General features: G+C 47.6%; 1 protein-coding gene across 2 annotated transcripts in view; it reads left to right on the top strand.

Annotated features, from left to right (window-relative positions):
• Positions 1 to 9,495, top strand: part of LOC110485175 (noelin-2) — a 118,053-nt gene extending 108,558 nt beyond the window's left edge. For both annotated transcript variants that reach the window (XM_036941102.2, XM_036941101.2), the window contains exons 3-6: positions 2,147 to 2,302; positions 3,970 to 4,189; positions 4,917 to 5,023; positions 8,287 to 9,495. In XM_036941102.2, the coding sequence (XP_036796997.1) occupies positions 2,147 to 2,302; positions 3,970 to 4,189; positions 4,917 to 5,023; positions 8,287 to 8,961 (1,158 nt within the window). In that variant the 3' untranslated portion in view covers positions 8,962 to 9,495. The remainder of the gene's footprint in view (positions 1 to 2,146; positions 2,303 to 3,969; positions 4,190 to 4,916; positions 5,024 to 8,286) is intronic.
• The last annotated feature ends 13,407 nt before the right edge of the window (positions 9,496 to 22,902 follow it).

Here is a 22,902-nt window from a genome sequence, read left to right as displayed (position 1 = left end):
GCTTTATGCATGGGGAAATTGTCATGCTGAAACAGGAAAGGGTCTTCCCCAAACTGTTGCCACAAAGTTGGAAGCATAAAATAGTCTAGATTCTAGAATGTCATTGTATGTTCTAGCATTAAGATTTCCCTTCACTGGAACTAAGGGGCCTAGCTACCATGAAATAAAACCCCAGATCACTATTCCTCCTCCACCAAACTTTACATTTGGCGGTATGCATTGGGGAAGGTAGCATTCGCCAAACCCAGATCTGTCCGTCGGACTACCAGATGGTGAAGCATCACTCCAGAGAACAGGTGATCTTAGTCTTGTGTGGGGCTGCTCGGCCATGGAAACCCGTTTCATGAAGCCCCCTGACGAACAGTTCTTGTGCTGATGTTGCTCCCAGAGGCAGTTTGGAACTCTGTAGGGAGTGTTGCAAACAAGGACAGATGATTTTGTGCTCCTAGACATTTCACTTCACAATAACAGCACTTTCATTTATCTGTTATTTTACCAGGTAAGTTGCCTGAGAACACATTCTCATTTACAGCAACGACCTGGGGAATAGTTACAGGGGAGAGAGATGAATGAACCAATTCTAAACTGGGGATTATTAGGTGACTGGTTTGAGAGCCAGATTGGGAATTTAGCCAGGACACCAGGGTTAACACCCCTACTATTATGATACGTGCCATGGGATCTTCAATGACCTCAGAGAGTCAGGAGTCAGGACACCCATTTAACGTCCCACCCGAAAGACGGCACCCTACACAGGGCAATGGGGGATTGGCCCTGGGAGATTGGGATATTTTTTAGTCCAGAGGAAAGAGTGCCTCCTACGTGCCCTCCAACACCACTTCCAGCAGCATCTGGTCTCCCATCCAGGGACTGACCAATACCAACCCTGCTTATCTTCAGAAGCAAGCCAGCAGTGGTATGCAGGGTGGTATGCTGCTGGCCCAATTACAGTTGAATGGCTCTAGCAGGACAGAAATTTGATGAACTTGCTTGTTGGAAAGGTGGCATCCTATGACGGTGCCATGTTGGAAGTCACTGAGCTCTTCAGTAAGGCAATTCCACTGCCAATGTTTGTCTATGGAGATTGCATGGCTCTGTGCTCAGGTGTGGCTGAAATAACCAAATCCACCTATCATACTTTTGTATATATAGTGTAATTCATGTACAGTACATACTTTAATACACAAATTGAATGAACTACAAACTTCATAATAATTCATGTACATAAATGAATACACAAATGAATATTTCATTCTGTTAATTAGTTACATAAGGTTTGGCCAGTTGAACCCTGGCCAGTATGTGTGTGGGAGAGTGGGTGTAGTGTGTGGGTGGAATAGAGCAGTAGCAGAGTGTGTAGTGAGTGGGTGGATCCAGTGGGAGGATGTCTCAGTGGGTGGGATGGACAGCTGGTGGTGGGAGGAGGAAGACACAACTAACTTCAGATTAGAGGAAGTGAAGGCAAAGTGCTGTGGGAGTACGGCACAGCACACTCATTGTAATAAAAAGGAAAACACAAGCCACTGAATAAACATGTCATTTAGTGTGTGTCTGACTGCGTGTGTCTGTCTGTGAGTCTGTGTGTCTGATTCCGGGTGGGTCTGACTCTAGCCCCGTTAATATATGGTGCTGACAGGGGTCCGTCCGGATCTTGTCTACATACTGATTGTGCCCACATGTCCAGAAATGTGTCTACACATGGTATAATAATGTGTCTGTTATCCGTCTGCATTGTCACAAGAGTTCCTGGTCCCTTCATTTATGCAAATGATTTCACAGCTATTCCTTCAAAATAATATTTATTTATTGTAAGACACATATTGATGTAGTCAGTCAATGGTGCCACCTCTCAATGATTTGAGAAGGAGGAATAATGATGATTTAAATGGTTTCTTTGTACAGATCGGTCTACGCTAGTAAGATATCCAGACACAATGTGTGTCTGACTACCTCTGGAGTTGGGCAGCATGATCTGTGTCTTTTGAGTGTCTACACCTGTCAAAAAATGTGGGCACAATCGGGAATGTGGACAAGATCAGGACAAAGGACTCAAGTTAGAACCAGGTATAAACGGGGCTTCTGTATCTATCTATCTGTCTGTCTGTGCGTCTGTGCGTCTAACAGCATGTGTGCGTTTGACTGACAGGTCCAGAACATCACCCAGTCCATGGAGTTGCTGGACCTGCGGACCAACAGGGACCTTCAGTATGTGAAGAACACAGAGAGCCTGATGAAGGCTGTAGACGTCAAGCTGAAGACTGCCTCAGACAACCCCCGAAGCCTCAACCCCAAGAGCTTACAGGTAACGCACATGACATGCGTGCATGTGTCCTATTCATCTGTACTGAAAAACAATCACACAGGTTTCTAGCATATTTCTAAACTGTGTATGTGAACTTTCTGATAAGAACTTTCTATAGGAACGTCCTGGACTCTTAGCACAGCCTTTGTAACGTATACTTACTACAGCTTCCTCTACATCACAACACATAATGACACACTAACAATCACATAGCTTATCTTCATCTGCTATTTCAGTGTAATTGAGTCATGTACAGGAGGCAATTTGAGCACAATCAAATGTACCTACATTATTAAAACCCCACTACCAAGCGCAAGTGTTTCTCTCTCTCTCTCTCTCTCTCTCTCTCTCTCTCTCTCTCTCTCTCTCTCTCTCTCTCTCTCTCTCTCTCTCTCTCTCTCTCTCTCTCTCTCTCTCTCTCTCTCTCTCTCTCTCTCTCTCTCTCTCTCTCTCTCTCTCTCTCTCTCTCTCTCTCTCTCTCTCTCTCTCTCTCTCTCTCTCTCTCTCTCTCTCTCTCTCTCTCTCTCTCTCTCTCTCTCTCTCTCTCTCTCTCTTAGTTAACAGCCATATATATTCACATTTATCTAATCCTTATCTTCCTACAAGCGGAATCTCAGGCTCCATTATCAGACAGCGTTTCTGTCTTGCTGTCAGCTGGTCCTTCTCACGCGTTTCTTACACTCTGCGGGTATTAGATGGACCATAAAATGTTTTGATTAAAATATTCTTTGATAAATGCCTAATGCATAAAGTCTGATTTACTGCTGGGACTCTGCACGGCAACAGGGATGAGCCTGGGGAATGGCCCTGTCGGTGTTTCTCTCTCAACACGTTTTACTATTAACATCACTGCAATGTTTACAAAATCCCCCCCATTCATCAACACATCTTAATATCACTAGCATATGCCAAGTCATGCAAATTCCAATAGCTTTCCAAGTGTGAATAAATACTCGTTCACAATCCAATGGGTCCAGAACAAACTGCGTAAGTCTAAAAGCTGCATTTGACTTTCTGTGAGACAGCCTGATGAATGTGTGGGGCTCAACGTCGCCGATGGCAGGGCACGGGAGATTAACGAGAGGGAATTTTCGCGGCTTGAACGGGGGAAAATGAGATTTATAATGTGGCGCTGTGGGGCTGAGAGCTGCTCCATCACCAGATTTACGATAAACCTTAACAAGGAGAAAACAGCCCCCCCTGTGGTGGACTAGGTTTATTGATGTGCCTGCTGCTCCTAACAGCCTCACAGCACAGGACTGCATCCACGCACCATAGCAGGCTACCTTTCCTCTCCTGCTGCCCCCTTCATCAGTACACCACTGGCCTATGAGAAATCAGCCCCACCACCTCCCTGACAGCAGATCAGTCATGGATGTGGAGCTGAGGCTAGGATAGGATAGATGGCGTAGTTCCCCGGATGAGGAAGAATGCATTGGAGAATGAAACAATAGAGTCCAGGATCAACAATGTGTATGAAAACACATTTGGGGATTCGTCATGAGAACGGTAACTAGTTCTGACATTGGAATGCAGTCAGCACCAGCACGCACACAAATCTGCCCTTCTGTTTGCTATGAGTGTGGCTCCTCTCTCTCACTCGTCTTTCTGCTGTTTTTCTAATCTAATTTTCCTCTTTGTCACCCCTCTCTCCATCCAACCCACAGGAGTTGAAGGACAAGGTGACCCAGCTGCTCCCCCTACTGCCGGTGTTGGAGCAGTACAAGACGGACGCCCGTCAGATCAGCCGGGTGAGGGAGGAGGTGAGGAACCTGTCGCTGGTGCTCATGGCCATCCAGGAGGAGATGGGAGCCTACGACTACGAGGAGCTCAGACACAGGGTCCTGCTGCTGGAGACCAGACTCCACTCCTGCATGCAGAAACTGGGTGAGGAGAGTGGAGGGGGGGAGGGGGGGGGGGGTTGGTATCTGTGGAGATCCATAAATATCCATAAAGGTAAAGATCCAGGATGACATTATACTGATAGAAAGATGCTGACATCCCAACAGCATTGAATGTCTCCTGGCTTGTCATGGACTACTCTACCATGACTGGTTGGAGGTAGTCTTCGTGTACATAATACTGTGAGGGCTATTCACATTGACGAGGCAATGTAAGAAAAACCTAATACAGATCATTTGGAATATGTTCAGGCTAAACGTATTTGTTCACAACCTGAGATGCTGTTGGATTTAGAATGAAGGACGTACTGTTTTTCTCAATGAATAGTCAAGCAGTGCTCTCTGAAAGCACTATTATAAAGGTCATAGGTTGCCACCTTTCCACCAGAGTACGATCACCAAGAGCAATGTGAAATGTAGCTACAGTAGCTGAGACGCAGGCGATTAATGGTCAACATTCTAGTGATGTTCATGTTCAATACTAGTATTAAGCTGGATAAATGATCCAGTAATGGCCTAGAGATGCCCAGATAAAGTATCATTCTCATGTAATATGTGGAGCTAAACTGATGATTTTACAAAATCCTGCATATATAAACTGATGATTTAACAGAAAAGGGGATTGCAGCTGAAATGTTGCCTTTAGCTGTTTAATATTTCACGATATTCTCTCTCTCTGTGTGTGTGTGTGTGTGTGTGTGTGTGTGTCGCAGGCTGTGGGAAGTTGACCGGCGTCAGTAACCCCATCACCATCCGTGCGTCAGGGTCAAGATTCGGCTCCTGGATGACTGACACCATGATCCCTAGTTCAGACAACCGGGTAAGTTTTCCTGATGAACACCATGCACGAACACACGTTGGATTCACTACCCTTGTGGGGACCAAAACATTGATTCCCATTCAAAATCCTATTTACTCTAACCCCTAAACCTAACCCCAACCCTTAACCTAACCTTAACCCTTACCTTAACCCCTAAAACTAAACCTAACCCTAATTATAACCCTAATTGTAACCCTAAGCCTACTCCTTAAACCTAAAAAAGCCCTTTTCCTTGTGGGGACCGGCAAAATGTCCCCACTCAGAATTGTCCTTGTTTTACTATCCTTGTGAGGTCTTCTGGTCACCAGAAGGATAGTAAACACCAAACCACACACACACTGACTCCTGACCCCCAAAACAGAGTGTATCACATGGCTTAGACTACAGCTCCACAGGACCCTCACAGGGGGGTTGTATGCTGTAATGCTACTTTGGTGACAGACTATTTTGCCTACAGTCTGTCAGACTCCTGAGAGTCACTGAGAGCTGAGTCACTGATGGATGGCAGCCCTCCCTCCTCTCTCTCTCTCTCTCCCCCTCCCTCCCTCCCTCCCTCCCTCCCTCCCTCCCTCCCTCCCTCTCTCCCTCTCTCCCTCTCTCCCTCTCTCCCTCTCTCCCTCCCTCCTGTCCCACCCCGTCACAGCCACAGTACTCCTGCTGATTAATCATTCTGTCATGGGTGAAGAAATGAACGAGTTGTTTAAGCAGAAGTTTCTCCAATCACCTGGGTAATTACCAGCAGTGTGACTGCCAGCCGAGCAGCAGAGACTGAGACAAGGCTGAGAGCCTGGACACAGATGATATAGTAATGGCTTTTCCTAATTGGAGATGACATGTGGTCGCACGTTAACAAGACCCTCTGGTGTAGAGTGGAGAGGAAAGGAGAGGAGGACGGGGGGAAAGGAGAGGGAGGACAGGGGAAGAGGAGAGGGAGGACAGGGAGAGGACAGGGAGAGGAGAGGAGAGGAGAGGAGAGGAGGTGGTAGAAGGGAAGAGGAGAGGAAGAAAAGGTGGAAGCGGAGGGAGGAGGAAGAGAGGGGAGGGGATGTGTGGAGGGGGAGAGGAATGGGGGATAGAATAAATGAGGTAAGAGAGAGATGAGGGGAGGAGAGGACAGACATTTTGTTCCGTGGGGGAAAAATGAAGATGGCCTTTCTCATCTAAACACTGTCATCATGTCCCAGACTAAATAGATGGAATGTTGTGTTGTAGGTCATCGTCTCCCCCATGCAGACTACTGTGTTTAATGATCACGTTGCTCACTGACATCACGTTAGAATTCACATCAGTCACTGATCCTATAGCCCATATACTGTACATCCAAGGAGTATCACATTAACGCCCATATCCATCACTGTGATCACATTTGGGAGCGGAAATGTCATTGGCTCCTGAGAGTGAAATGTCATTTGCGCCATACTGCCTCCCAAATGCTACATGACAAAAAACCTCTCTCTCAGACATGCCTGTCTGCCTGTGCGTGTCCCAACTAGGGCTCAAGCAAAGCCCCTCCATGCTCTAGGGACTCATTTAACAGTGAAAACGGGAAATAATACTTAATGCTCCATAATCTTCCCTCCTCCATAATTCAGCTGCTATTCCAGCACCACCACTCCTGTCCTCCCTCCCTCCCTCCCTCCCTCCCTCCCTCCCTCCCTCCCTCCCTCCCTCCCTCCCTCCCTCCGGGGATCAGCCTGAAAGCAAGTAGTTAGGACCTAAATCCTTGCCTGATACATTAAGAGCAAAAAGTACATATGTGAGCTGACTGTGGTTTAATTGAATCAATTAATAGTGGAGAGGCCAGGGGATGAGTGGAGATTGGGTCATAAAGGGGGCTGATCTGTCAATGTCCTGATCCAGTCATTCTCAGTAGAGAGAGAAAAGACAGAAAGAGACGCTAAAAGGATTGATTTTCTGTAAGTGTGGACTGGAAAAGGGCAGAGAGCAGTGTGGTTGGCTGGGCTGACTGCAGAGCAGAGAATACAAACAACTTCTTCACTCACACACACACACACACACACACACACACACACAGTGTACAGCTAACATTGTGGGGACACACAATTCAGTCCCATTCAAAATCCTCTTTTCCCTAACCACTAACCCTAACCCTAACTGTATTCTTACCCATCCCTAACCCTAACCTTATTTCTAACCCTAACCTTAACCCAAAAACGGAACCTTAACATTAACCTCAACCCTAAACCTAACCCTAGCTCCTAACCCTAACCTTAACCCAAAAACCTAACCTTAACCCTAACCCTAATCCTAACCCTATCTCCTAACCTTTACCGTAACCCAAAACACTAACCTTAACCCTAACCCTCAACCTAACCCTAGCTAGCTCCTAACCCTAACCCTAAAACTAACCCTAGCTCCTAACCCTAACCCTAAAACTAACCCTAGCTCCTAACCCTAACCATAAAACTAACCCTATCTCCTAACCCTAAAACTAACCCTATCTCCTAACCCTAACTTTAACCCAAAAACCTAACCTTAACCCTAAACCTAACCCTAGCTCCTAACCCTAAAACTAACCTTAGCTCCTAACCCTAACCCTAAAACTAACCCTAGCTCCTAACCCTAACCCTAACCTTAGTTCCTAACCCTAAAACTAACCCTAGCTCCTAACCCTAACCCTAAAACTAACCCTAGCTCCTAACCCTAACCAGAAAACTAACCCTAGCTCCTAACCCTAACCCTAACCCTAAAACTAACCCTAGCTCCTAACCCTAACCCTAAAACTAACCCTAGCTCCTAACCCTAACCCTAAAACTAACCCTAGCTCCTAACCCTAACCCTAGCTCCTAACCCTAGCTCCTAACCCTAACCCTAAAACTAACCCTAGCTCCTAACCCTAAACCTTAACGTAATTCTAACCCTAACACTCATTCTAATCTTAACCCTAAACCCCCTAGAAATAGAATTTGACCTTGTGGGGACTAAAGAAATGTCCCCGGTTGGTCAAATTTTTGTTTGTGGGGACTTCTGAATAGTTAAACATGTCCACACACACACGCACGCACACACACACAGGAGATCAATAGCACTGTACGCACTGCACGCACACCACACAAACACACTCAAATGCACACTCCTACGCTCGCTCGTATGAACACACACACACTTTGCTCAGGGCACCGCCGTAGGCAGGTTATCCAGGAAGAAAGACCACACTGACACTCCATGCCTGAAGATCAGACACCTCTGATGTAATGGAGCACAACGTTATCACTATGTTTTCACCCTCTCTGTCTCTCTAGGTGTGGTCCATGGATGGCTACTTTAAAGGTCGTCGTGTCCTGGAGTACCGCACCCTAAACGACTTCATGAAAGGCCAGAACTTCGTTCAGCACCTGCTGCCCCACCCCTGGGCGGGGACCGGCCACGTGGTCTACAACGGCTCCCTGTACTACAACAAGTACCAGAGCAACATCATCATCAAGTACCACTTCAGGTCCCGCAGTGTTCTGGTGCAGCGCAGTCTCAGTGGGGCCGGCTACAACAACACCTTCCCCTACTCCTGGGGGGGTTCTTCAGACATCGACCTGATGGCAGACGAGAACGGCCTGTGGGCCGTCTACACCACCATCCCCAACGCCGGCAACATCGTCATCAGCCGCCTGGAGCCGCAGAGCCTGGAGGTGCTGCAGACGTGGGACACAGGGTTCCCCAAGCGCAGCGCTGGAGAGTCTTTCATGATCTGTAGCACGCTGTACGTCACCAACTCCCACCTGGCCGGGGCTAAGATCTACTTCGCCTACTACACCAACTCCTCTAGCTACGAGTACACAGACATCCCCTTCCATAACCAGTACTCCCACATCTCCATGATGGACTATAACCCCAGGGAGAGGGTGCTGTACACCTGGAACAACGGACACCAGGTGCTCTACAACGTCACTCTGTTCCAGGTCGTTAAGACCGCTGGGGACTAGAGACACCAGGGGTGGCTGGTGTCACTTTACATCGGAGGACGGGCCTATTGTAATGGACGGAATGGAATGAATGGAACGATATCAAACAAGCATTCCATTGATTCCATTCCAGTCATTGCTATGAGCCGTCCTCCGTTCACAAGCCTCCAGAGACACCCCGAGCTAGCCTGGTCTCGGGTCTGTTGTGCTGTCTTGACAACTCCTAGTGTGACATTGACCATATGTGTTGGAAAGATAGCACAGATCTGGGACCAGGCTAACCCAGAGGCAGAGTCAGACCGAACACACAACAGAACTATAATGCTGTTATGGAGGGAGGGGGGGGAGGGGGCAGATGGACGGAAGGAGGCTTGGACTTTTTTAAAGCATTTCAATCTTCTTCATAGACTGCTGTTATTCATTCAGAGAAAAAATACACTCCGACAGCAAGGTCAGTAAATATATACAGACTTTCTGATTTCCTTTTCTGTGATGAGTAAGCATGGTTCTTTTTATTTGTGATGAGAAATAAATATCAACCTTTACCATTTAAAACGTTGTCCTTTATTGTGGCTCCTGCCTCTTGGGTAGAGTATGTCCACCAGTACTCTCTTTGTTGTGGCTCCTGACTCTTGGGTAGAGTATGTCCACCAGTACTCTCTTTGTTGTGGCTCCTGACTCTTGGGTAGAGTACGTCCACCAGTACTCTCTTTGAGAGCTGAAATAGCTCATTTTTAAAATTGATTTTCATTATGAAAGCTCCATTTCCTTCAATAATCATCCTAACGGGACAGAAGAAACAACACTCAAAATACCATGTCCATCTTGAGCTCTCACTACCTGAAGATCTCAAAGTTTGAATACAGCCACAATGTTGTTGTTTCCAAGGTGATCACTCTGTGAAAGAACAAGAGTGGTCATAAACAGTGTGGATGAAAAGGAAAGAGGTGTGAAGGGATTGGAGAGTGTGAGAGCGAGAGAGAGATATGAAAATTGTAAAGATAAATGTGACAACATTAGCATTGAGGCAGAGAACTGAGATCCCAGGCAACACTGACACAAACTGTTGCTGTTTGCGTTTGGCTCTCTCCATCTCTTTAAAAGTGCATAGCTCTTCTCCATCCCCCACTGCACTACAATGGACAGACAGACACACTCAGTATGACACCACCTGCATAAACAGTGACCTTTTCACTGTGTTCCTGTTCATTCAATGACACATAAAATCAAAACTCCCAACAAAATATTCTAAAATCCCCCTTGGCATTTCAGGTTTATCTCTGAAAGGCAGAGGAGTTTGGATAGAGACAATTTTATTTTCATTTTATTCATTTATACAGGTTGAGACAAAATCAGATCTCTTTTTGGAAGAGACCCAGGAGAAAAAAACAGGAGGATGAGGTGGTGAGGGGAAGCCCTGGGTTACCATGGTGATCTGATTCTCTGGTAGGTGACCTTTCTATTGGTCAGCCTTCATGCAGTCCAGGACCCTGATGAGTTCACAGACAAGAGCAAGGCTGACATTTCACTAGCAGAAGGATGTGTGGGAACGCAGGACAATACGAAAACTCAGACGATGAACTCAAAACACAAAGGACCTGTCTCAATAGCTTTCCTTTGAGACTTCGCGGAGACACAAATCAATCTAATTCAGCATGGAGGATAACACAGGCCGTATCTCCCACAGAGTATTGGTCTCATGTAAAAAAAGAAAAACGCTTTTATTACGGTATGGTTACTCCCAGCTGCGCTTGAAATGGCACACTGTTCCCTATAAAAGTGCACCCCATAGAGCTCTGGTCCAAAGTAATGGACTTTATAGGCAATAGGGTGCCATTTTGGATGCACCCCCTGACGGACAGTCCACTAAGAAAGGCTGTGTTTCATGACAAGGTCCAATTGTTCATCCATTTGAGTTGAGCGGAGAGGAAGGACACGTACAGCTGTGATGAAACGGAGGAAATAATCGTGCGTGAAATGGTTTTGGGATCTTAACAGTTGCCCATTTTAAATATGCATACACACACTGTAGAGCTACAATATACACTCAGGTTGGCGTCATTAAAACTCGTTTTTCAACCACTCCACAAATTTCTTGTTAACAAACTATAGTTTTGGCAAGTCGGTTAGGACATCTACTTTGTGCGTGACACAAGTCATTTTTCCAACAATTATAATTCACTATCACAATTCCAGTGGGTCAGACGTTTACATACACTAAGTTGACTGTGCCTTTAAACAGCTTGGAAAATTCCAGAAAATTATGTCATGGCTTTACAAACTTCTGATAGGCTAATTGACATAATTTGAGTCAATTGGAGGTGTACCTGTGGACATATTTCAAGACCTACCTTCAAACTCAGTGCCTCTTTGCTTGACATCATGGGAAAATCAAAAGAAATCAGCCAAGACCTCAGAAAAAAATTGTAGACCTCCACAAGTCTGCTTCATCCTTGGGAGCAATTTCCAAATGCCTGAAGGTACCACGTTCATCTGTACAAACAATAGTATGCAAGTATAAACACCATGGGACCACGCAGCCGTCATACCGCTCAGGAAGGAGACGCATTCTGTCTCCTAGAGATTAACGTACTTTGCTGTGAAAAGTGCAAATCAATCCCAGAATAACAGCAAAGGACCTTGTGAAGATGCTGGAGGAAACAGGTACAAAAGTATCTATATCCTGTATCGACATAACCTGAAAGGCCACTCAGTTAAGAAAAAGCCACTGCTCCAAAACCGCCATAAAAAAGCCAGACTACGGTTTGCAACTGCACATGGCGACAAATATAGTATTTTTTGAGAAATGTCCTCTGGTCTGATGAAACAAAAATAGAAGTGTTTGGCCATAATGACCATCGTTATGTTTGGAGGAAAAAGGGGGAGGCTTGCAAGCCGAAGAACAACATCCCAACCGTGAAGCATGGAGGTGGCAGTATCATGTTGTAGGGATGCTTTGCTGCAGGAGGGGACTGGTGCTCTTCACAAAATATATGGCATCATGAGGAAGGAACATTATGTGGATATATTGAAGCAACATCTCAAGACATCAGTCAGGAAGTTAAAGCTTGGTCGCAAATGTGTCTTCCAATTGGACAATGACCCCAAGCATACTTCCAAAGTTGTGGCAAAATGGCTTAAGGACAACAAAGTCAAGGTATTAGAGTGGCTATCACAAAGCCCTGACCTCAATCCTATAGAAAATTTGTGGTCAGAACGGAAAAGCGTGTGCGAGCAAGGAGGCCTACAAACCTGACTTAGTTACACCAGCTCTGTCAGGAGGAATGGGCCAAAATTCACCCAACGTATTGTTGGAAGCTTGTGGAAGGCTACCTGAAATGTTTGACCCAAGTTAAACAATTTAAAAGCAATGCTACCAAATACTAATTGAGTGTATGTAAACTTCTGACCCACTGGGAAGAAATGAAAGAAATAAAAGCTGAAAGAAATAATTCTCTCTACTATTATTCTGACATTTCACATTCTTAAAATAAAGTGGTGATCCTAACTGACCTAAGACAGGGAATTTTTACTAGGACTAAGTGTCAGGAATTGTGAACAACTGAGTTTAAACGTATTTGGCTAAGGTGTATGTAAACTTCCGACTTCAACTGTATATTAACACACACCACAGGAGGTTGGTGGAACCTTAATTGGGGAGGACGGGCTCATAGTAATGTCTGGAACGGAGTAATGGAATGGTAATCAAACCTTCCATGTGTTTGATACCATTCCATTTACTCCATTCCAGACGATATTATGAGCCGTCCTCCCCTCAACAGCGTCCTGTGACACATGTATTTCCAAAACCTTAAAATTATCATTTCTATCTTACATCCTCCTAAACAATCATATCCACCCAAAGGAAATTCTAATATATATAATTTCACCGTTTTCAGGCTTTATTTCAACAAACTTCTGCTTCAATTAGAGGATTTTGGTCCATAACATGGCTCTGCCCATTGGAAGCCTCAGGCAAGGATTCAGTCAATTGCAGATAGTGACTTTCCAGAAATGTGTTTGATCTGCATAGCAACATGTCCTGGATGGAGGGAGATGGAGGCTTGATTTAGAGACCGCCAGTCTGTAGCGTTCAACTCATTAAAGTGATCCAGAGCACACAACCAGACTGACAATCTCTACAAGTGTCAACTCCCTCTATCCAGGACATGCTGCTGTGCAAATCAAACACTTCTCAAAGTGATATCCTGAAAAATCCACTACCTGTGATTGATTGGATCCCAGCGTTAATGCAATCCAGGAAGAGAAGTTTGAACCATGGAGTGGCATAGTAAGAGTTCATTCACTCAGAGCTTAGCCTAGCTGCCTATAAGCATGCATGTCTACTCTGCTCTGCTCTGCATGCACTCGCTCTGATTGACTCATATAATAGTGGGAGACAGTGTGATGGAGAGGAGAGGGGCTGAGCTGAATGTGGAGAAGACAAAGAGAGAAACAGTCCCATCCACTCGGGTCCCTGAGAGTTGTGAGAGCCCGTTCCCATCCCACCACCATGGGGACTTGCCTAGTAAAATGAATCAGGCATCTGTCTCGTGGAGGGGCAGAATAAGAAAAAGTATGTTATACATATAAAGCTGCCGTGTCGTTCGTCTGCAGTCGGGGCTGAAGCAGCAAAGATGCCCTGCTGTTAAACTAAGACTTACAGTGCGGTATGCAAGCTTTGACAGCTGCTTTATATCCGGCCAATTAAACAATCAGTTCTATCCTCCCTGCTATACTGAACCGACGGCAGGCAGCAGGAGGGAGGTACACATAAACACAACACACAGTTACACTGCAGCCATATTCCTTCTCTTCAGATTGCCCTACAGTATCTTCATCACTCTGGATGGACACTCTCCCCCTAAAGGGGGAGGGATGTGGAGGGGGAGGTACAGAAGAGAGAGAGGGAGAGATGGAAATGAAAGATGTCTCCTGAGAGACCCTCTCCTTTAACTGGTGTGTTTAATAGCGTTTTGGAGCAGCCATCGATCCTCCCAGCTCTATAGTCTAATTAGGATCTGTGAAGGACAGTAAAGCTGTAGCAGTATTCTGGGGCACAGCCATGGATCGTTTGGTTTTACACCTGTGATGTTCTGACATGGCACACTTCATTGAGACAGTGAAGATTTGACATGAAATGTAGCTGATGGGGGTGGGGCCACGTGGACTCCTGCTCCCCCAATCTCCCTCTGTATTTACGCTGCTGTAGGTTAGTGGACAGGGCAGAGGGCTCGGCCGCACCGCAGAAGGAAGCAGCTGGGGGTCAGGGCTAATGTTAGGGTTAGGGTAGAAAAAGGAGATGTGGTCTGACCTGCCTCAAGACGCGAAAAGGATGAAAGGCTCTATTCAGTCTGTATCACGGAAGCATAACAGATGGCGCAATATAAATGTGAAGGTTAGAGTTAGGGCTGAACCGGGGTGTGGACATGAAGCTAGGGAAGGGTTAGGGTTAGAGTTAGGGCTGAACCGGGGTGTGGACATGAAGCTAGGGTAGGGATAGGGTTAGAGTTAGGGATGAACCGGGGTGTGGACATGAAGCTAGGGTAGGGATAGGGTTAGAGTTAGGGCTGAACCGGGGTGTGGACATGAAGCTAGGGTAGGGAAGAACCGGGGTGTGGACATGAAGCTAGGGTAGGGAAGAACCGGGGTGTGAACATGAAGCTAGGGCAGGGTTAGGGTTAGAGTTAGGGCTGAACCGGGGTGTGGACATGAAGCTAGGGTTAGGGTTAGAGTTAGGGCTGAACCGGGGTGTGGACATGAAGCTAGGTTAGGGATAGGGTTAGAGTTAGGGCTGAACCGGGGTGTGGACATGAAGCTAGGGTAGGGATAGGGTTAGAGTTAGGGCTGAACCGGGGTGTGGACATGAAGCTAGGGTAGGGATAGGGTTAGAGTTAGGGCTGAACCGGGGTGTGGACATGAAGCTAGGGTAGGGATAGGGTTAGAGTTAGGGCTGAACCGGGGTGTGGACATGAAGCTAGGGTAGGGATAGGGTTAGAGTTAGGGCTGAACCGGGGTGTGGACATGAAGCTAGGGTAGGGATGAACCGGGGTGTGGACATGAAGCTAGGGTAGGGATAGGGTTAGAGTTAGGGCTGAACCGGGGTGTGGACATGAAGCTAGGGTAGGGATAGGGTTAGAGTTAGGGCTGAACCAGGGTGTGGACATGAAGCTAGGGTAGGGATAGGGTTAGAGTTAGGGCTGAACCAGGGTGTGGACATGAAGCTAGGGTAGGGATAGGGTTAGAGTTAGGGCTGAACCGGGGTGTGGACATGAAGCTAGGGTAAGGATAGGGTTAGAGTTAGAGCTGAACCGGGGTGTGGACATGAAGCTAGGGTAGGGGTAGGGTTAGAGTTAGGGCTGAACCGGGGTGTGGACATGAAGCTAGGGAAGGGATAGGGTTAGAGTTAGGGCTGAACCGGGGTGTGGACATGAAGCTAGGGTAGGGATAGGGTTAGAGTTAGGGCTGAACCGGGGTGTGGACATGAAGCTAGGGTAGGGAAGAACCGGGGTGTGGACATGAAGCTAGGGTAGGGAAGAACCGGGGTGTGAACATGAAGCTAGGGTAGGGATAGGGTTAGAGTTGGGGATGAACCAGGGTGTGGACATGAAGCTAGGGTAGGGGTAGGGTTAGAGTTAGGGCTGAACCGGGGTGTGGACATGAAGCTAGGGTAGGGATAGGGTTAGAGTTAGGGCTGAACCGGGGTGTGGACATGAAGCTAGGGTAGGGAGAGGGTTAATGTGGTACAGCAGTTCGGGAAGTGCCATATAAAATCCCCACTAGGACTTATTTCTAGGTTTGGTGCCTGTGTCCTGCAGTGTGCTGATAAAGAAAGGTGTGTAAACGCTTTTCATTCACAATATCAAAAGTCTGTGTATTAACACGGCATTTACGTGACGTGTGTCACTGTTTCTCCTCCCACTACGTCACTGTTTCTCCTCCACTACGTCACTGTTTCTCCTCCACTACGTCACTGTTTCTCCTCCACTACGTCACTGTTTCTCCTCCACTACGTCACTGTTTCTCCTCCACTACGTCACTGTTTCTCCTCCACTACGTCACTGTTTCTCCTCCACTACGTCACTGTTTCTCCTCCCACTACGTCACTGTTTCTCCTCCACTACGCCACTGTTTCTCCTCCACTACGTCACTGTTTCTCCTCCACTACGTCACTGTTTCTCCTCCACTACGTCACTGTTTCTCCTCCACTACGTCACTGTTTCTCCTCCACTACGTCACTGTTTCTCCTCCACTACGTCACTGTTTCTCCTCCACTACGTCACTGTTTCTCCTCCACTACGTCACTGTTTCTCCTCCCACTACGTCACTGTTTCTCCTCCACTACGCCACTGTTTCTCCTCCACTACGTCACTGTTTCTCCTCCACTACGTCACTGTTTCTCCTCCACTACGTCACTGTTTCTCCTCCACTACGTCACTGTTTCTCCTCCACTACGTCACTGTTTCTCCTCCACTACGTCACTGTTTCTCCTCCACTACGTCACTGTTTCTCCTCCACTACGTCACTGTTTCTCCTCCACTACGTCACTGTTTCTCCTCCACTACGTCACTGTTTCTCCTCCACTACGCCACTGTTTCTCCTCCACTACGTCTCTGTTTCTCCTCCACTACGCCACTGTTTCTCCTCCACGACGTCACTGTTACTCGTGTCACGTCCTCCAGACTAGAACATGATATAGAGGTGGGTCTATAAAAGTCGCTGAGTAGCCTGGAGAACAGCAGCATTAGTGTTAACGGAGGTATACACCACCTCCATCTGTCAGCTCAATGACCATTACATGTGTTTACTGAAACATTCACAGTGCCATTAGGATCTTAACTGAATGGAACGCTCACGATCCTGCAGTTCAGTCTCAGTTCTATTGTCTCTGTCTCAGCCTCTTCTCACATCAACAGCCATTCATTTGGGAACAGAAGGAATACATGGGTGTCAATGTTAAAACCCTCCCTCCTGTCTCTTCTCTCTCTCTCCCTCTTCCTCCGTCGTCGCTCCCACACTTTCTCCCCCTTTCTCATTTCCTCTCAGATAATGCGTCACCAGGCAGGAACAGAGTGAATTCATTCTTCAAGAACAAACTGTCTATTCGTTTTGTGGCGCGTGGTATTGGTGTGTGGATTGAAATGTTCATATACAATAGTGAAATAAATACATACTGAGAGAACTTGAAGCGCAACAGCGCTGACGGAGCAATAACGAGCTCTAACTCTCATCGGATGCTCTTTAACAGAACCTTGAGGTGCGAGAGAGCGAGAGGAGGGAAATCTGGGCTGAGGTGAGGAGACGGGAGGGATCAGAAGCCTTTTTCTGCTGTAGTTACTGTCAGTTAGATGAGGGGCTGTTCCCCCCCCCTCTGTTATAACAAGAGAAGAGGAGGCAGGGGAAGCATCTCAGAAGAGAGAGAGAGACAATTTATTTCCTTCTGCTTCTCCCTTCCGCCTCCTCCTCTAGCCTCATTCCATGACTGAAAAATGAGAAAGAAGCAGGCTGCCTGTCATAGGACAACAGGGGTATTGGTGCAGAGGGGAGCAGGCCAAGGCCCACTTTAGACATCACAAAGCTACACTACCTTAACAAAAGTATGTGGACACCTACTTGTCAAACATCTTATTCCAAAATCATGTGCATTAAAATGGGATTTGCCCCCCCCCCCCCCTTTGCTGCTAAAACAGCTTCCACTCTTCTGGGAAGGCTTTCCACTAGAAGATGGAACATTGCTGTGAGGACTTGCTTCCATTCAGCCACAAGAGCATTAGTGAGGTCGGGCACTGATGTTGGGCGATTAGGCCTGGCTCGCAGCCGGCGTTCCAATTCATCCCAAAGGTGTTCAATGGGGTTGAGGTCATGGCTCTGTGCAGGCCAGTGAAGTTCTTCCACACCGATCTCGACAAACCATTTCTGTATGGACCTCGCTTTTGTACGGGCGCATTGTCATGCTGAAACAGGAAAGGTCCTTCCCCAAACTGTTGCCAAAAAGTTGGAAGCACAGAGTCGTCTAGAATGTCATTGTACTGTAGCGTTAAGATTTCCATTCACTGGAGCTAAAGGGCCTAGCCCGAACCATGAAAAACAGCCCCAGACCAATTTTCCTCCTCCACCAAACTTTACAGTTGGCACTATGCATTGGGGGCAGGTAGGCAACTCTAGCAGCGCAGAAATTTGACAAATTGACTTGATGGAAAGTTGGCATCCTTTGACGCTGCCACGTTGAAAGTCACTTAGCTATTCAGTAAGGCCATTCTACTGTCAATGTTTGTCTATGGAGATTGCATGTATATGTGCTCGATTTTATACACCTGTCAGCAACAGGTGTGGCTGATATAGCCGAATACACTAATTTGAAGGGGTGTCCACATACTTTTGTATATATAAAGTATGTGACTAAAACATGGAACTAATTGCAGCAAGTCCAGAGGGCCAAGCTTCCAAGGACACGCCTGCCTGCCGGCTCTCTCCGGCTCTCTCCGTCTCTCTCTCTCTCTCTCACACACACACACACACACACACACACACACACACACACACACACACACACACACACACACACACAGTAATATGTTCAGCGGTCTTTGGGTTAGTGAATTCCCTCCTCACACAGAGTTGTTGTATAATTCATGCCCATACAATAGAATATGGATTCCATTTTAAACGCTACACAAATCTTCATTATATCCATGCATTCACAAAAGGAATTTAACGTACAGCCATACATAAAAACACATTCATCCTTGACAGCTAATAACGGTTTAGATATTGATTTATGAAATGTCTCATTCTGAGAAAGAAAACCTATATGTTGGATTTGGATATCTGTGTGTATTATTTGTATTCAGTGTGTGTAAATGAGCAGGAACTCCCACACAAACTGTCCAGGTTGGGAAGGGACTTATCCATCTAATTAATATACTTAGGTTATCTAAATTTGTCCACAGTGTTTCCTGAAAAATGGTGATTCCTCTCCCTGGCACTACAGAGCCCCACCCCTGCCACCCTCCACATATACACAAAGTAAAGATAATTTAAAACACTGCTCCTTCCACTTTACTCCCCATAAACATTGCAGGAGGCACGCACAATGCCTCATTAATATGCAAATTGGGGCTGGGCCGCTTTACTGATCCTGTAATTAAATACATTACCCCCAAACAAGTGGAGGGTGGAAGGGAGAGAGTCTGCTGAGGTAGTCGATGGGTTTTCCTCCAGTCGACGCATATCAATGAACCTTTATCAATTTTACATTCATCACGGCAGGGGCCCTGTCAGCAAAGGAGACAGAGGGAGACAGACGGGGGCCGTAAACTGCTGCAGCACAGCGCTGGCACCACCACCCGTCCCACCTTGCCACCACCGGGCTGGGCCGTCCATCACCCCAACCACCCAGGGACACGACAGGATGCTCCCAGCCACACAGGACCTCCCTTGCCCTGCTGGCCCCGTTACCCTGTTCCCCACCTCTCTGTCGATGCTGGCCCCGCTCCCCTGTTCCCCACCTCTCTGTCGATGCTGGCCCCGCTCCCCTGTTCCCCACCTCTCTGTGGATGCTGGCCCCGCTCCCCTGTTCCCCACCTCTCTGTCGATGCTGGCCCCGCTCCCCTGTTCCCCACCTCGCTCCCCTGTTCCCCACCTCGCTCCCCTGTTCCCCACCTCGCTCCCCTGTTCCCCACCTCGCTCCCCTGTTCCCCACCTCGCTCCCCTGTTCCCCACCTCGCTCCCTTGTTCCCCAACTCGCTCCCCTGTTCCCCACCTCGCTCCCCTGTTCCTCACCTCGCTCCCCTGTTCCTCACCTCGCTCCCCTGTTCCTCACCTCGCTCCCCTGTTCCCCACCTCGCTCCCCTGTTCCCCACCTCGCTCCCCTGTTCCCCACCTCGCTCCCCTGTTCCCCACCTCGCTCCCCTGTTCCCCACCTCGCTCCCCTGTTCCCCACCTCGCTCCCCTGTTCCCCACCTCGCTCCCCTGTTCCCCACCTCACTCCCTTGTTCCCCACCTCGCTCCCCTGTTCCCCACCTCGCTCCCCTGTTCCCTCCCTAACAACAACCCACTTTCCATCACTTTGCTCTGGCCACTGTCCCGTGTCCACAGGGATGGGATGGATGATCAAGTGGCTGCAGTTACAGAGACGTGTTGTGAAGCTGACATCATGGTGCGATCACCAAGAAGCAGGTGGGACTAAACGCTGCACTCACAGGTTAGCAAAATGAACTGCAGTGCCATCGACAGAATACAGGCCGTCGCACACGCACAGAAGCAATCACACCCCTCCCTCTACTCAATGTCTGCATGCAGGTGCACGTGGATAAAACTGGTTCCAAGCAGTAGCAGCTCTTTAACTAAATTACATCAAATAAACTGTCATTACAAATGACAGATTGAGGTTCTTTCTATTCTCTCCCTCTCCTTCTGCATCTCTCTCGCACATTCTCACACACACACACTCTCTCACACATTCTCACACACACACACACACACACTCTCACACATTCTCACACACACACACTCTCTCACACATTCTCTCTCACACACACACACTCTCGCACATTCTCACACACACACACTCTCTCACACATTCTCACACACACACACATACACACACACTCTCGCACATTCTCACACACACACACTCTCACACATTCTCTCACACACACACACACACTCTCTCTCACACATTCTCACACACACACACACACACACACACATGCACACACACTCTCTCACACATTCTCACACACACACACTCTCCCGCACATTCTCTCACATACACACACACTCTCTCGCACATTCTCACACACACACACTCTCACACATTCTCACACACACACACACACACTCTCTCACACATTCTCACACACACACACTCTCTCGCACATTCTCACACACACACACTCTCTCACACATTCTCACACACACTCTCTCACACACTCTCTCACACATTCTCACACATTCTCTCTCACACACACACACACACACACACACACACCTCTCACACATTCTCACACACACACACACACACACTCTCTCTCTCACACATTCTCACACACACACATACTCTCTCACACATTCTCACACACACACACACTCTCTCACACATTCTCACACACACACACTCTCTCGCACATTCTCACACACACACACTCTCTCACACATTCTCACACACACTCTCTCACACACTCTCTCACACATTCTCACACACACACACACACACACACACACACACACACACACACACACACACACACACACACACACACACACACACACACACACACACACACACACACACACACTCTCTCACACATTCTCACACACACACACACACACACACACACACACTCTCTCTCTCACACATTCTCACACACACACATACTCTCTCACACATTCTCACACACACACACACTCTCTCACACATTCTCACACACACACTCTCTCACACATTCGCACACACACACACACTCTCTCACACATTCTCACACACACACACACACACACACACACACACACACACTCTCTCTCGCACATTCTCACACACACACACTCTCTCACACATTCTCACACACACTCGCTCACACACTCTCTCACACATTCTCACACACACACACACACACACACACACACACACACTCTCTCACACATTCGCACACACACACACACTCTCTCACACATTCTCACACACACACACACACACACACACAGACACACACACACACACACACTCTCACACATTCTCACACACACTCTCTCACACACTCTCTCACACATTCTCACACACACACACACACACACACACACACACACACACACACATTCTCACACACACACACTCTCTCTCACATTCTCATGCACACACTCTCTCACACATTCTCACACACACTCTCTCACACACTCTCACACATTCTCACACACTGTCAACCAAATGGCTGACAGGCTGAGGTCGAACCAACAAACAGGGTTACCAACAAACCGGTTAGCAATCGTTAGAGCAATAACTATGAAAACATGGGGCCACATGGAGCATTATGTGCTTTGTGTTTACAACCCTCCACCAGAGACCGCAGAGAAACAAAGACACTAAGAGGACATGAGGAGGAAAGGGGAAAACAGAGAGAACACAAAGAATACAAAAAAAGGGGGAGCGGGGAGAAATGGAGGGAGAGAGAGAGGGATAGAACATCTGCAGAGACAGCAGGTGGAGAGGGGGACTGGCTCTATGCAGTGGTTGGTAAGTGGGAGAGAGGAGGAGACTGGGGAGGAATACCAAAAAGAGAGGAGTGTGGAGAAGAGGGGAACATAGTGCAGCATACAATCTAAGAGCAGTGAAGAGAGGAAGAAGAATGTCCATGGTTGTCTTCTACCACACCATGCATTTCTCCCCCTACTGTTATAACCTTCATCTAAATTCAAACTTTCTATTTCAATTCTCGAAAGCATTAACTTTCCCCTCTTCTCCTCTTCCAGCCCACATATCAGCGTGTACAGGGGCAGTTAGCCTGGCGGCCTGGGTGCAGGTTGATAAGTAGCCAGGGCCGGAGGAGGTGGAGGAGGTCAATGCATTGAGACGTACCACTGATCAACTCCATTTCCTCAAGGACACATCCCAGTTCTGCAATCTGAGCATTTCATATATCAGCTAACTGCTCTAGGCCCTTTATCTCACCAGGGGAAGAGGGGAGAGGAGGGGGAGTGGTGAGAGGGGGGGAGGAGTGGGGGAGAGGGAGGGAGAGTGAGAGAGTGGGGAGAGGAGGGAGAGTGGGGGTGGGGAGGGGAGGAGAAGAGAGGAGGGGGAGTGGGGGAGTGGGGGAGAAGGGGAGAGAGAGGATCTGCAATGGGCTGGAAAATCTTAATTTCCTGTTTCTGCGATTGTAACCACTGATTAAACTGCTGCGTCACCTCAAGAGAGAGCGGGGGGGGGGTCTGGGAACATCAGAGAACACTTTCACAAACAGATTCAGC

This window comes from Oncorhynchus mykiss, chromosome 13 (assembly GCF_057628025.1).
Source record: "Oncorhynchus mykiss isolate SJ-2025 chromosome 13, ASM5762802v1, whole genome shotgun sequence".
In the NCBI taxonomy this organism is placed as follows: domain Eukaryota; kingdom Metazoa; phylum Chordata; class Actinopteri; order Salmoniformes; family Salmonidae; genus Oncorhynchus; species Oncorhynchus mykiss.
Note: the sequence above shows the minus strand (reverse complement) of the source record. Positions and strands in the feature narration are given on the sequence as shown.